Genomic DNA, 12,934 nt, shown 5'->3' on the forward strand with positions numbered 1-12,934 from the left:
AGCGCTTACTGTGTGCGGAGCACCGGACTAAGCGCTTGGGAAGTCCAAGTTGGCAACATGTAGAGACGGTCCCTACCCAACAGTGGGCTCACAGTCTAAAAGGGGGAGACAGAGAACAAAACCCAACATACTAACAAACTAAAATAAATAGAATAGATATGTACAAGGAAAATAAATAGAGTAACAAATATGTACAAACATATATAAATATATACAGGTGCTGTGGGGAAGGGAAGGAGGTAAGATGGGGGGGGTGGAGAGGGGGTTGAGGGGGAGAGGAAGGAAGGGGCTCAGTCTGGGAAGGCCTCCGATCAATCAATCAATCAATCGTATTTATTGAGCGCTTACTGTGTGCAGAGCACTGGACTAAGCGCTTCGGAAGTCCAAGTCGGCAACACATAGAGACGGTCCCTACCCAACAGCGGGCTCACAGGCTAGAAAGGGGAGACAGAGAACAAGACCAAACATACTAATCAATCAATCGATCGTATTTATTGAGCGCTTACTGTGTGCAGAGCACTGGACTAAGCGCTTGGGAAGTCCAAGTCGGCAACACATAGAGACGGTCATCATCATCATCAATCATATTTATTGAGTGCTTACTGTGTGCGGAGCACCGGACTAAGCGCTTGGGAAGTCCAAGTCAGCAACACACAGAGACGGTCATCATCATCATCAATCGTATTTATTGAGCGCTTACTGTGTGCGGAGCGCCGGACTAAGCGCTTGGGAAGTCCAAGTTGGCAACATGTAGAGACGGTCCCTACCCAACTGTGGGCTCACAGTCTAAAAGGGGGAGACAGAGAACAAAACCCAACATACTAACAAACTAAAATAAATAGAATAGATATGTACAAGGAAAATAAATAGAGTAACAAATATGTACAAACATATATAAATATATACAGGTGCTGTGGGGAAGGGAAGGAGGTAAGATGGGGGGGTGGAGAGGGGGTTGAGGGGGAGAGGAAGGAAGGGGCTCAGTCTGGGAAGGCCTCCGATCAATCAATCAATCAATCGTATTTATTGAGCGCTTACTGTGTGCAGAGCACTGGACTAAGCGCTTCGGAAGTCCAAGTCGGCAACACATAGAGACGGTCCCTACCCAACAGCGGGCTCACAGGCTAGAAGGGGGAGACAGAGAACAAGACCAAACATACTAATCAATCAATCAATCGATCGTATTTATTGAGCACTTACTGTGTGCGGAGCACCGGACTAAGCACTTGGGAAGTCCAAGTCGGCAGCACATAGAGACAGTCATCATCATCGTCAATCGTATTTATTGAGCGCATACTGTGAGCGGGCTCACAGGCTAGAAGGGGGAGACAGAGAACAAGACCAAACATACTAATCAATCAATCAATCGATCGTATTTATTGAGCGCTTAGTGTGTGCAGAGCACTGGACTAAGTGCTTGGGAAGTCCAAGTCGGCAACATATAGAGACGGTCCCTACCCAACAGCGGGCTCACAGTCTAGAAGGGGGAGACAGAGAATGAAACCAAACATACTAACGAAATAGATAGAATAGATATGTACAAGATAAATAGAGTAATAAATCTGTACAAACATATATCCATATATACAGGTGCTGTGGGGAAGGGAACGAGGTAAGATGAGGGGGATGGAGAGGGGGATGAGGGGGAGAGGAAGGAAGGAAGAAGCGTCCCGGACCTGGGAACTTCACCGGGCTGCCCCCAAGAGCGTTTGTTATCTCTTATTATCTCTTATTATTATTAATAATTATATTATTTTTCCATTAGCGAATTATTATCTCTTGGCGAGATAATAATAATGATGGCATTTGTTAAGCGCTTACTATGTGCAAAGCACTGTTCTAAGCGCTGGGAGGGATACAATGTGATCAAGCTGTCCCACGTGGGGCTCACAGTCTTAATCCTCATTTTTACAGATGAGGTCACCGAGGCGCAGAGAAGTCAAGTGGCTTGGCCAAGGTCACACAGCGGACTTGTGGTGGAGGTGGGATTCGAACCCACGACCTCGGACTCCAAAGCCCGGGCTCTTTCCACCGAGCCACGAGACAACGGCCCGACCGCACGTGACAACGGCCACCGCCTTCCCCGGTCAAGTCAAAGGCCTGGAAGTGCAAAGGTTACAATCCCTATCAATCAATCGTATTTATTGAGCGCTTACTGTGTGCAGAGCACTGTACTAAACGCTTGGGAAGTACAAGTCGGCCACACATAGAGACAGTCCCTACCCAACAGAGGGCTCACAGTTTAGAAGGGGGAGACAGAGAACAAGACACCCCCCCCCCCCCCCCCCCGCTAACTTTCTTGGGGGGGGGGGGTAAAAGGTCAGAGGATAAACCCCCCCTACTTCATTCAATCGTATTTATTGAGGGCTTACTCTTTGAGAGAAGCAGCGTGACTCAGTGGAAAGAGCCCGGGCTTTGGAGTCAGAGGTCATGGGTTCAAATCGCAGCCTTGTCAGCCGTGTGACTTTGGGCAAGTCACTTCACTTCTCTGGGCCTCAGTAACCTCATCTGGAAAATGGGGATTCATTCCTTCAATCGTATTTATTGAGCGCTTACTGTGTGCAGAGCACTGTATACCAAGAACAACCTGATCAATCAAATTTATTGAGCGCTTAATGTGTGCAGAGCACTGTACTAATCACCTTGTACTGATCACCTTGTAACCTCCCCAGAGCTTAAAAGTGCTTTGCACATAGTCAGCGCTGAGCCCACTGTTGGGTAGGGACTGTCTCTATATGTTGCCAACTTGTACTTCCCAAGCGCTTGGTACAGTGCTCTGCACACAGTAAGCGCTCAATAAATACGATTGATTGATTGATTTTAGACTGTGAGCCCACTGTTGGGTAGGGACTGTCTCTCTATGTTCCCAACTTGTACTTCCCAAGCGCTTGGTACAGTGCTCTGCACACAGTAAGCGCTCAATAAATACGATTGATTGATTGATTTTAGACTGTGAGCCCACTGTTGGGTAGGGACTGTCTCTATATATTGCCAACTTGTACTTCCCAAGCGCTTGGTACAGTGCTCTGCACACAGTAAGCGCTCAATAAATACGATTGATTGATTGATTTTAGACTGTGAGCCCACTGTTGCGTAGGGACTGTCTCTATATGTTGCCAACTTGTACTTCCCAAGCGCTTGGTACAGTGCTCTGCACACAGTAAGTGCTCAATAAATATGATTAATAAATATTATTATTATTACTGTGTGCAGAACACTGTACTGAGTGCAAGTCCCCTCCACCCCACCTGGGGCGAGAGGCCGGGGGTGCTGGGTTGCGGGGGCGAGTCTCTTCACCCGCATCCGGTCTGTGCTCAAGTAAGCGCTCAATAAGTGCTCAGTAAATACTATTGATTGATTGATTGTCCATCCCCGTGCTCGGTGGGGGGGGGGGGGGCCGGGGCCTCCTCCAGGCGGAACGGCAGCGCCCCCCAGCGGGCGGGACCCAGCGCGGCCGCCACGTCGGGCTCAGGCAGACTTGCCCCCCCATCAATCAATCGTATTTATTGAGCGCTTACTGTGTGCAGAGCACTGTACTAAGCGCTTGGGAAGTACAAGTTGGCACATATAGAAACGGCCCCTACCCAACAGTGGGCTCGCCCCATCTTGGGCCTTCCCCGAGTCAGGGCCGCAGGGACATTGGGGCGACCGGGATCCCCACGACCCTTCCATCATCATCATCAATCGTATTTATTCCCTTCCCCCTTTGGGGCCGCGTGGACACCCTAGTTACCCGAATAAGGGAAATGGGGCGGCGGCCGGCTACACACCCAGCTTCACTTCAGCCTTGGGGGGGGATGGGAAGTGGGCAGGGCAACCCCCCCACCCCATTCTCAGATCCTCCACAGTTATGCCACCTCACCCGCCCTTCAACTCAAAATAGGGCAGGAGAGGAGTTCCCTTCTTTTCCCTTTGGCCTCCATCCTCTAGGGAAGCCCCAGACACCCCCTCCCCTCCTCAAGAAACACGGACGGACGGCAGTGGGGTGGACATTTTATTGGAAACTTTAAATACTCTTGAGACCAGCCTCGAGGTATCCCCGAGGCCACCGCAAGCGCCTGCTTCCTTGGGGGAGTGGAGGACGAGGAGAGGGGGGAAGAGGAGCGGGGCCCCTCACGAGTGCTCCTCTGCCAGCTTCTCGGCCTTGGCCACGGCCTCCTCGATGGGGCCCACCATGTAGAAGGCCTGTTCGGGGAGGTGGTCGTACTCGCCTGCACGGGGACCAAGAAGACGGGGCCGTTAGGAGGAGCAGACCAGACGACCCACCCCGCCTCGGGCCCTGCCTCCCCGCTCAGCCTCCTCACCGGCCAGGATCTGCTGGAAGCCCTTGATGGTTTCCTTCAGGGGCACCAGCTTGCCCAGGTGGCCCGTGAAGACCTCGGCCACCTGGAAGGGCTGGGAGAGGAAACGCTGGATCTTGCGGGCCCGAGACACCGTCAGCTTATCCTCCTCCGACAGCTCGTCCATACCCAGGATGGCGATGATGTCCTGGAGGGATTTGTAGTCCTAGGGAGCAGAGGAAGGGGGAGGGTTTAGGGACTGACTTTACGCCCCTGGGGGGCTAGGGCAGCCTCCAGCTGGACCGGCACCCCCCTGCCCATAATAAGGCCACTCCCGGCCCGGCCTTCGGGCACAGGAAGAGGCCCTCACCTGGAGAATCTTCTGGACACCCCGGGCCACATCATAGTGCTCGGTGCCCACAATGTTGGGGTCCATGATACGGGAGGTGGAATCCAGGGGATCTACGGCAGGGTAGATGCCCAACTCGGCAATGGCACGGGACAGCACGGTGGTGGCGTCCAGGTGGGCGAAGGTGGTGGCAGGGGCCGGGTCGGTCAAGTCGTCTGCCGGCACGTAGATGGCCTGGTGGGCAAACAGTGGGGCGTACTAAGCACCGACTGCGTGAAATGCGGGTGGCGGGGTACGATACAGTGAGTAGGGGCTTACAGTCTGTCTGAAGGGGAGGGAGCATTTAAGACACTCAAGGCAGCTGCCTCAGCCTCCACCTTTACCTGCACAGAGGTGATGGAGCCTTTCTTGGTTGTGGTGATCCTCTCCTGCATGGTGCCCATGTCTGTGGCCAGAGTGGGCTGGTAGCCCACCGCCGACGGGATCCTACCCAGCAGCGCCGATACCTGTCGGGGAGGGGTGAGCGTGAGGGGGTGTGAAGGGCGATGAGGCGAAGCCTGACCCCGGTGCCCACCGCCCCCGTCACCTCACCTCAGAACCAGCTTGCGTGAAGCGGAAGATGTTGTCGATGAACAGCAGCACATCCTGTCCCTCCTGGTCACGGAAGTACTCGGCCACGGTCAGGCCGGTCAGCGCCACGCGGGCCCGGGCACCGGGCGGCTCATTCATCTGTCCGTACACCAGCGCAACCTGCAGCCGGTACATCGGCGGGGGCAGGAGACGGAGTCAGACGGGCCGAGGTCTGGCCGAAAGGCGAACTTCTGGTGGGTCCCGCTGTTGAGTCCTCAACCATTTCATGTGGAGTACCCATGACATGGCTATGCCTCACGTGATTGTCTCTCTCCCCACCGGGAATAAGGACCGTGTCGTCCCCACCGCCCTGTCATCCCCTCCATCCACTTGGGTCAGCACCCCGAATGCTGTTTGATTTTAGGGGATCGTCTCCCCTGCTGGACTAAGCGCCTTGAGGGCAGGGGATTGCGTCTACATATGGTACTATAATAATAATAATAATAATAATAATGATGGTATTTGTTAAGCGCTTACTACGTGCAAAGCACTGTTCTAAGCACTGGGGGGATACAAGGTGATCAGGCTGTCCCATGTGGGGCTCACAGTCTTAATCCCCATTTTACAGATGAGGGAACTGAGGCCCAGAGAAGTGAAGTGACTTGCCCAAAGTCACACAGCTGACAACTGGCGGAGCCGGGATTTGAACCCATGACCTCTGACTCCAAAGCCCGGGCTCTTGCCACTGAGCCACGCTGCTTCTCCTATACTCGCTCTGGACCGTAAGCTGGTTGGTGGGCAGAGAATGTGTCCATCAACTCTGTTGTACTGTACTCTCCCGAGCACTCAGTACAGCGCTCTGCACACAGAACGGCTCAGGAAACACCGCTAACCGATGGAGGAAAAGGACGTCCGAGTGAGAGTCAGGACAGCGGCCGCGGAGGCGGCAACCCCGCCCCACACACGGACACACCCCTACCCACCTTAGATGTGGTATCTTTCAGATTGATGACTCCAGATTCAATCATCTCGTTGTACAGGTCGTTGCCCTCTCGGGTCCGCTCGCCCACCCCGGCGAACACCGAGTAGCCTCCGTGGGCCTTGGCCACATTGTTGATCAGCTCCATGATCAACACTGTCTTGCCCACGCCCGCGCCGCCGAACAGACCTGGTGAGGGAGGACAAGAGAGGGCGTGAGCGGGGGAGGCCAGGTCTCAGGGGTCTCTGAAGTCGACGGGGGCGGGGGGGGACACCCCAATCTCCTTCTCAGAACAGATAGATGGCTTCAGCAGACTCAGAAGAACGAAAGTCAAAGAGTCAACTCATCAGCGAAGGATGCATCTCCCGTACGGGCGGCGGTCGGTCGGACGGACCGTCCCCGGCCTGGGGTCGCGCCCAGTCGAGAGCCCCGGGGCGCTTACCAATCTTGCCTCCCTTGGCGTAAGGGGCCAGCAGGTCCACCACCTTGATGCCAGTGACCAGGATCTCCTGCTCAACACTCATCTCGACGAACTCCGGGGCCTCGGCGTGGATGGCGGCGAACCTGCAGCGCAAGGGGAAGGCGCCGACGAATGGGGGGAGTAGGAGGCACCGTCCCCCGACCCCCCGAGCGACCGCCGCCCCAAAACTCACTGTTTGGTTTTGATGGGGCCTCGCTCATCAATGGGCTCCCCGATGACGTTCATGATGCGGCCCAGGGTCTCCGGTCCAACGGGGATCCGGATCGGGGCGCCGGAGTCCAGAACCTTCTGGCCCCTCACCAGCCCCTCGGTTCCGTCCATGGCGATGGTGCGGACGGTGCTCTCCCCTGCAGGAGGGTGGGGACAGACACGAACAGGGTCAGATGCAATCAATCAATCAGTTGTATTTATTGAGCGCTTACTGTGTGCAGAGCGCTTGGGAAGTACAAGCTGGCAACATATAGAGACAGTCGACCGGTAATATTTATTGGGCGCAGAGCACTGGGTTAGACTAAGGGTGCCGGGCCCTGCGGCCAGCCCGCCTGCCCTGACCCGTCTCCTCAGACCCTAAGAGCGGCTTCAGCAGGCTCAGAAGAACGAAAGTCATTGGGAAAAGGTCATCAGCGGAGGAGGGTTAGGACGAGGCCAGGCTGGAGCCAGGCTTGGGGGGGTTTCATTTACCTATCAATCAATCAATCGTATTTATTGAGCGCTTACTGTGTGCAGAGCACTGTACTAAGCGCTTGGGAAGTACAAGTTGGCAACATATAGAGACAGTCCCTACCCAACAGTGGGCTCAGTCTAGAAGGGGGAGACAGAGAACAAAACCAAACATCCTAACAAAATAAAATAAATAGAATAGATATGTACAAGTAAAACAGAGTAATAAATATGTACAAACATATATGCATGTGCTGTGGGGAAGGGAAGGAGGTAAGATGGGGGGGATGGAGGGGGGGGACGAGGGGGAGAGGAATCAATCAATTGTATTTATTGAGCGCTTACTGTGTGCAGAGCACTGTACTAAGCGCTTGGGAAGTCCAAGTTGGCAACATATAGAGACAGTCCCTACCCAACAGTGGGCTCACAGTCTAAAAGGGGGAGACGGAAAACAAAACCAAACGTACTAACAAAATTAAATAGAATAGATATGTACAAGTAAAATATAGTAATAAATATGTACAAATATATATATACAGGTGCAGTGGGGAAGGGAAGGAGGTAAGATGGAGGGGATGGAGAGGGGGACGAGGGGGAGAGGAAGGAAGGGGGTCAGTGTGGGAAGGCCTCCTGGAGGCCTTTCACTTACCCAAGTGCTGGGCGACCTCCAGGACCAGCCGGGTGTCCCTGCCCTGCACCTCCAGGGCGTTCAGGATTGGGGGGAGCCCCTCGTCGAACTGGACGTCCACCACGGCGCCGATGACCGCCACGATGCGACCGGCGGAGGCGGCGGCGCCGGCCTTGGGGGAGGGCGAGGTCTGGGCCGCATATTTCCTGGCTGCCGGAGGGGTTAGAGGTCAGAGAGGACAACCGCGGGTGGGAGGCTGAGGACCCCCCCCCCCCCCGGACGCCCCCAAGGTCACCGACCCTTCCCCCCGTTGTCAAGGGCTGGTCCCCCTTTTAGACTGTGAGCCCACTGCTGGGTAGGGGCTGTCTCTATATGTTGCCAACTTGTACTTCCCAAGCGCTTAGTCCAGTGCTCTGCGCACAGTAAGCGCTCAATAAATACGATTGATTGACGGTTGCAGGTGGGGGCGCGGCGGGCATCGGGGTCAGGCCTAACCGCGACGGCCCCTCCACCAGGCGCGGGACCAATCAATCAATCGTATTTATTGAGCGCTTACTGTGTGCAGAGCACTGGACTAAGCGCTTGGGAAGTACAAGATGGCAACATATAGAGACTGTCCCTACCCAACAGTGGGCTCACAGTCTAAAAGGGGGAGACGGCGAACAAAACCAAACACACTAACAAAATAAAATAAATAGAATAGATAGGTACAAGTAAAATAGAGTAACAAATACGTACAAACATATATACAGGGGCTGTGGGGAAAGGAAGGAGGTAAGATGGGGGGGATGGAGAGGGGGACGAGGGGGAGAGGAAGGAAGGGGCTCAGTCTGGGAAGGCCACCTGGAGGAGGTGAGCTCTCAGTAAGGCCTTGAAGGAAGAGAGCTAGTTTGGCGGACCAATCAATCGTATTTATTGAGCGCTTACTGTGTGCAGGGCACTGCACTAAGCGCTTGGGAAGTCCAATTGGCAACCTATAGAGACGGTCCCTACCCAACGGCGGGCTCACCGTCTAAAAGGGGGGAGACCGAGAACAAAACCAAACATACTAACAAAATAAAATAAATAGAATAGATATGTACAAGTAAAATAAACCGAGTGATAAATATGTACAAACATATGTACATATATACAGGTGCTGTGGGGAAGGGAAGGAGGTAAGATGGGGGGGACAGGAAGGAAGGGGCTCAGTGTGGGAAGGCCTCCTGGAGGAGGTGAGCTCTCAGTAGGGCCTTGAAGAGAGCTAGCTTGGCGGATCAACCAATCAATCAATCGTATTTATTGAGCGCTTACTGTGTGCAGGGCACTGGACTAAGCGCTTGGGAAGTCCAAGTTGGCAACATATAGAGACGGTCCCTACCCAACGGTGGGCTCACAGTCTAAAAGGGGGGAGACAGAGGACAAAACCAAACATGCTAACGAAATGAAATAAATAGAATAGCTATGGACAGTGGGCTCCCAGTCTAAAAGGGGGGAGACAGAGAACAAAACCAAACGTACTAACGAAATGAAATAAATAGAATAGCTATGTACAGTGGGCTCACAGTCTAAAAGGGGGGAGACAGAGGACAAAACCAAACATACTAACAAAATGAAATAAATAGAATAGCTAGGGACAGTGGGCTCACAGTCTAAAAAGGAGAGACAGAGAACAAAACCAAACATGCTAACAAAATGAAATAAATAGACTAGCTAGGGACAGTGGGCTCACAGTCTAAAAGGGGGGAGACAGAGGACAAAACCAAACATGCTAACAAAATGAAATAAATAGAATAGCTATGTACTGTGGGCTCACAGTCTAAAAGGGGGGAGACAGAGAACAAAACCAAACATACTAACAAAATGAAATAAATAGAATAGCTAGGGACAGTGGGCTCACAGTCTAAAAGGGGGGAGACAGAGAACAAAACCAAACATGCTAACGAAATGAAATAAACAGAATAGCTAGGGACAGTGGGCTCACAGTCTAAAAGGGGGGAGACAGAGGACAAAACCAAACATGCTAACAAAATGAAATAAATAGACTAGCTAAGGACAGTGGGCTCACAGTCTAAAAGGGGGGAGGCAGAGGACAAAACCAAACATGCTAACAAAATAAAATAAATAGAATAGCTATGTATAGTGAGCTCACAGTCTAAAAGGGGGGAGACAGAGGACAAAACCAAACATACTAACAAAATGAAATAAATAGAATAGGTAGGGAGAGTGGGCTCACAGTCTAAAAGGGGGGAGACAGAGGACAAAACCAAACATGCTAACAAAATGAAATAAATAGACTAGCTAGGGACAGTGGGCTCACAGTCTAAAAGGGGGGAGACAGAGGACAAAACCAAACATGCTAACGAAATGAAATAAATAGAATAGCTAGGGACAGCGGGCTCCCAGTCTAAAAGGGGGGAGGCAGAGGACAAAACCAAACATACTAACAAAATGAAATAAATAGAATAGCTAGGGACAGTGGGCTCCCAGTCTAAAAGGGGGGAGGCAGAGGACAAAACCAAACATACTAACAAAATGAAATAAATAGAATAGCTAGGGACAGCGGGCTCCCAGTCTAAAAGGGGGGAGGCAGAGGACAAAACCAAACATGCTAACAAAATAAAATAAATAGAATAGTTATGGATAGTGAGCTCACAGTCCAAAAGGGGGGAGACAGAGGACAAAACCAAACATGCTAACGGAATGAAATCAATAGACTAGCTAGGGACAGTGGGGTCACAGTGACCAGGCCCCGGGTCAAGGTCACGGGCCTGTCGCCACTCACCGTGCTGGAGGGCGGGCGGGGCGGCCCTCAGCAGGGCTTGGGCGGGCGCCATGGGCGCGCACGAGGCGCCGAGGCCCCGCAGGGCCCCGCAGGCCGAGGCCGAGGCCGACGCGACGGCGCGCCCCACCAGGCCCAACATGGCGGAGTCCCGCAGCCGACTGAGCGCCGCAGCGGGCCCCCGCGGACCCTCCACCGCCCGGAGGGCGGGGACTTCCCCGATCCCTGCGCTGCCATTGGCCGGAGCCGCCGCCCGTCTTCCCAGGCGGCGCGGCCGTTGGCCGCCGCCTCCCTCCCTCCTATTGGACAACGGCGGTGCCACTCACCCTCCTCCTGGCTCCCATTGGTCCCACTGATCCCGGGGGCCAACCCTCCGGGATCCCGGAGGTGATTGGCCGGAAGGGACGTCAGTCACAGGCCGGAAAAGGCGCCGGGAGACACGTGCTTGGGCCCGCTGTGCCCTTGGGCCTGTGCCCTTGGTCGGCAACGCCGCGGGTCACGGTGACCGTGACTTGCGGCCCACCCTCCATCAGTAATAACAATCATCAGCATCAATCGTATTTATTGAGCGCTTACTGTGTGCAGAGCACTGGACTAAGCGCTTGGGAAGTACAAATTGGCAACATATAGGGACAGGCATCATCATCGATCGTATTTATTGAGCGCTTACTGTGTGCAGAGCGCTGGACTAAGTGCTTGGGAAGTACAAATTGGCAACATATAGGGACAGTCATCATCATCGATCGTATTTATTGAGCGCTTACTGTGTGCAGGGCACTGGACTAAGCGCTTGGGAAGTACAAATTGGCAACATATAGGGACAGTCATCATCATCATCGATCGTATTTATTGAGCGCTTACTGTGTGCAGGGCACTGGACTAAGCGCTTGGGAAGTACAAATTGGCAACATATAGGGACAGTCATCATCATCTTCAATCGTATTTATTGAGCGCTTACTGTGTGCAGGGCACTGGACTAAGTGCTTGGGAAGTACAAATTGGCAACATATAGGGACAGTCATCATCATCATCAATCGTATTTATTGAGCGCTTACTGTGTGCAGGGCACTGGACTAAGCGCTTGGGAAGTACAAATTGGCAACATATAGGGACAGTCATCATCATCTTCAATCGTATTTATTGAGCGCTTACTGTGTGCAGGGCACTGGACTAAGTGCTTGGGAAGTACAAATTGGCAACATATAGGGACAGTCATCATCATCATCAATCGTATTTATTGAGCGCTTACTGTGTGCAGGGCACTGGACTAAGCGCTTGGGAAGTACAAATTGGCAACATATAGGGACAGTCATCATCATCATCGATCGTATTTATTGAGCGCTTACTGTGTGCAGGGCACTGGACTAAGCGCTTGGGAAGTACAAATTGGCAACATATAGGGACAGTCATCATCATCAATCGTATTTATTGAGTGCTTACTGTGTGCAGGGCACTGGACTAAGCGCTTGGGAAGTACAAATTGGCAACATATAGGGACAGTCATCATCATCTTCAATCGTATTTATTGAGCGCTTACTGTGTGCAGGGCACTGGACTAAGTGCTTGGGAAGTACAAATTGGCAACATATAGGGACAGTCATCATCATCATCAATCGTATTTATTGAGCGCTTACTGTGTGCAGGGCACTGGACTAAGCGCTTGGGAAGTACAAATTGGCAACATATAGGGACAGTCATCATCATCAATCGTATTTATTGAGTGCTTACTGTGTGCAGGGCACTGGACTAAGCGCTTGGGAAGTACAAATTGGCAACATATAGGGACAGTCATCATCATCTTCAATCGTATTTATTGAGCGCTTACTGTGTGCAGGGCACTGGACTAAGTGCTTGGGAAGTACAAATTGGCAACATATAGGGACAGTCATCATCATCATCAATCGTATTTATTGAGCGCTTACTGTGTGCAGGGCACTGGACTAAGCGCTTGGGAAGTACAAATTGGCAACATATAGGGACAGTCATCATCATCGATCGTATTTATTGAGCGCTTACTGTGTGCAGGGCACTGGACTAAGCGCTTGGGAAGTACAAATTGGCAACATATAGGGACAGTCATCATCATCATCGATCGTATTTATTGAGCGCTTACTGTGTGCAGGGCACTGGACTAAGCGCTTGGGAAGTACAAATTGGCAACATATAGGGACAGTCATCATCATCGATCGTATTTATTGAGCGCTTACTGTGTGCAGGGCACTGGAC

The 12,934-nt window shown here is 52.4% G+C and overlaps 1 protein-coding gene and 2 non-coding genes across 3 annotated transcripts; all 3 read right to left on the minus strand.

The window, feature by feature from the left end:
• Positions 1 to 3,976: 3,976 nt before the first annotated feature.
• Positions 3,977 to 10,851, minus strand: ATP5F1B (ATP synthase F1 subunit beta). Its single transcript, XM_038753190.1, has 10 exons — positions 10,712 to 10,851; positions 7,969 to 8,157; positions 6,832 to 7,006; positions 6,621 to 6,742; positions 6,183 to 6,367; positions 5,221 to 5,379; positions 5,013 to 5,135; positions 4,651 to 4,863; positions 4,305 to 4,506; positions 3,977 to 4,211 (listed from the first exon to the last, which is right to left on the minus strand). Exons 1-10 carry the CDS (start codon positions 10,848 to 10,850, stop codon positions 4,114 to 4,116), a joined length of 1,605 nt encoding a protein of 534 aa, XP_038609118.1. The 5' UTR covers position 10,851; the 3' UTR covers positions 3,977 to 4,113.
• On the minus strand, positions 6,461 to 6,534 carry LOC119933933. Its single transcript, XR_005452799.1, has one exon. It is a non-coding gene; the product is annotated as a small nucleolar RNA SNORD59 (small nucleolar RNA).
• Positions 7,215 to 7,289, minus strand: LOC119933934. The gene has a single exon (XR_005452801.1). It is a non-coding gene; the product is annotated as a small nucleolar RNA SNORD59 (small nucleolar RNA).
• Positions 10,852 to 12,934: the final 2,083 nt, after the last annotated feature.

Source organism: Tachyglossus aculeatus, chromosome 10 (genome assembly GCF_015852505.1).
Source record: "Tachyglossus aculeatus isolate mTacAcu1 chromosome 10, mTacAcu1.pri, whole genome shotgun sequence".
Taxonomy (NCBI): domain Eukaryota; kingdom Metazoa; phylum Chordata; class Mammalia; order Monotremata; family Tachyglossidae; genus Tachyglossus; species Tachyglossus aculeatus.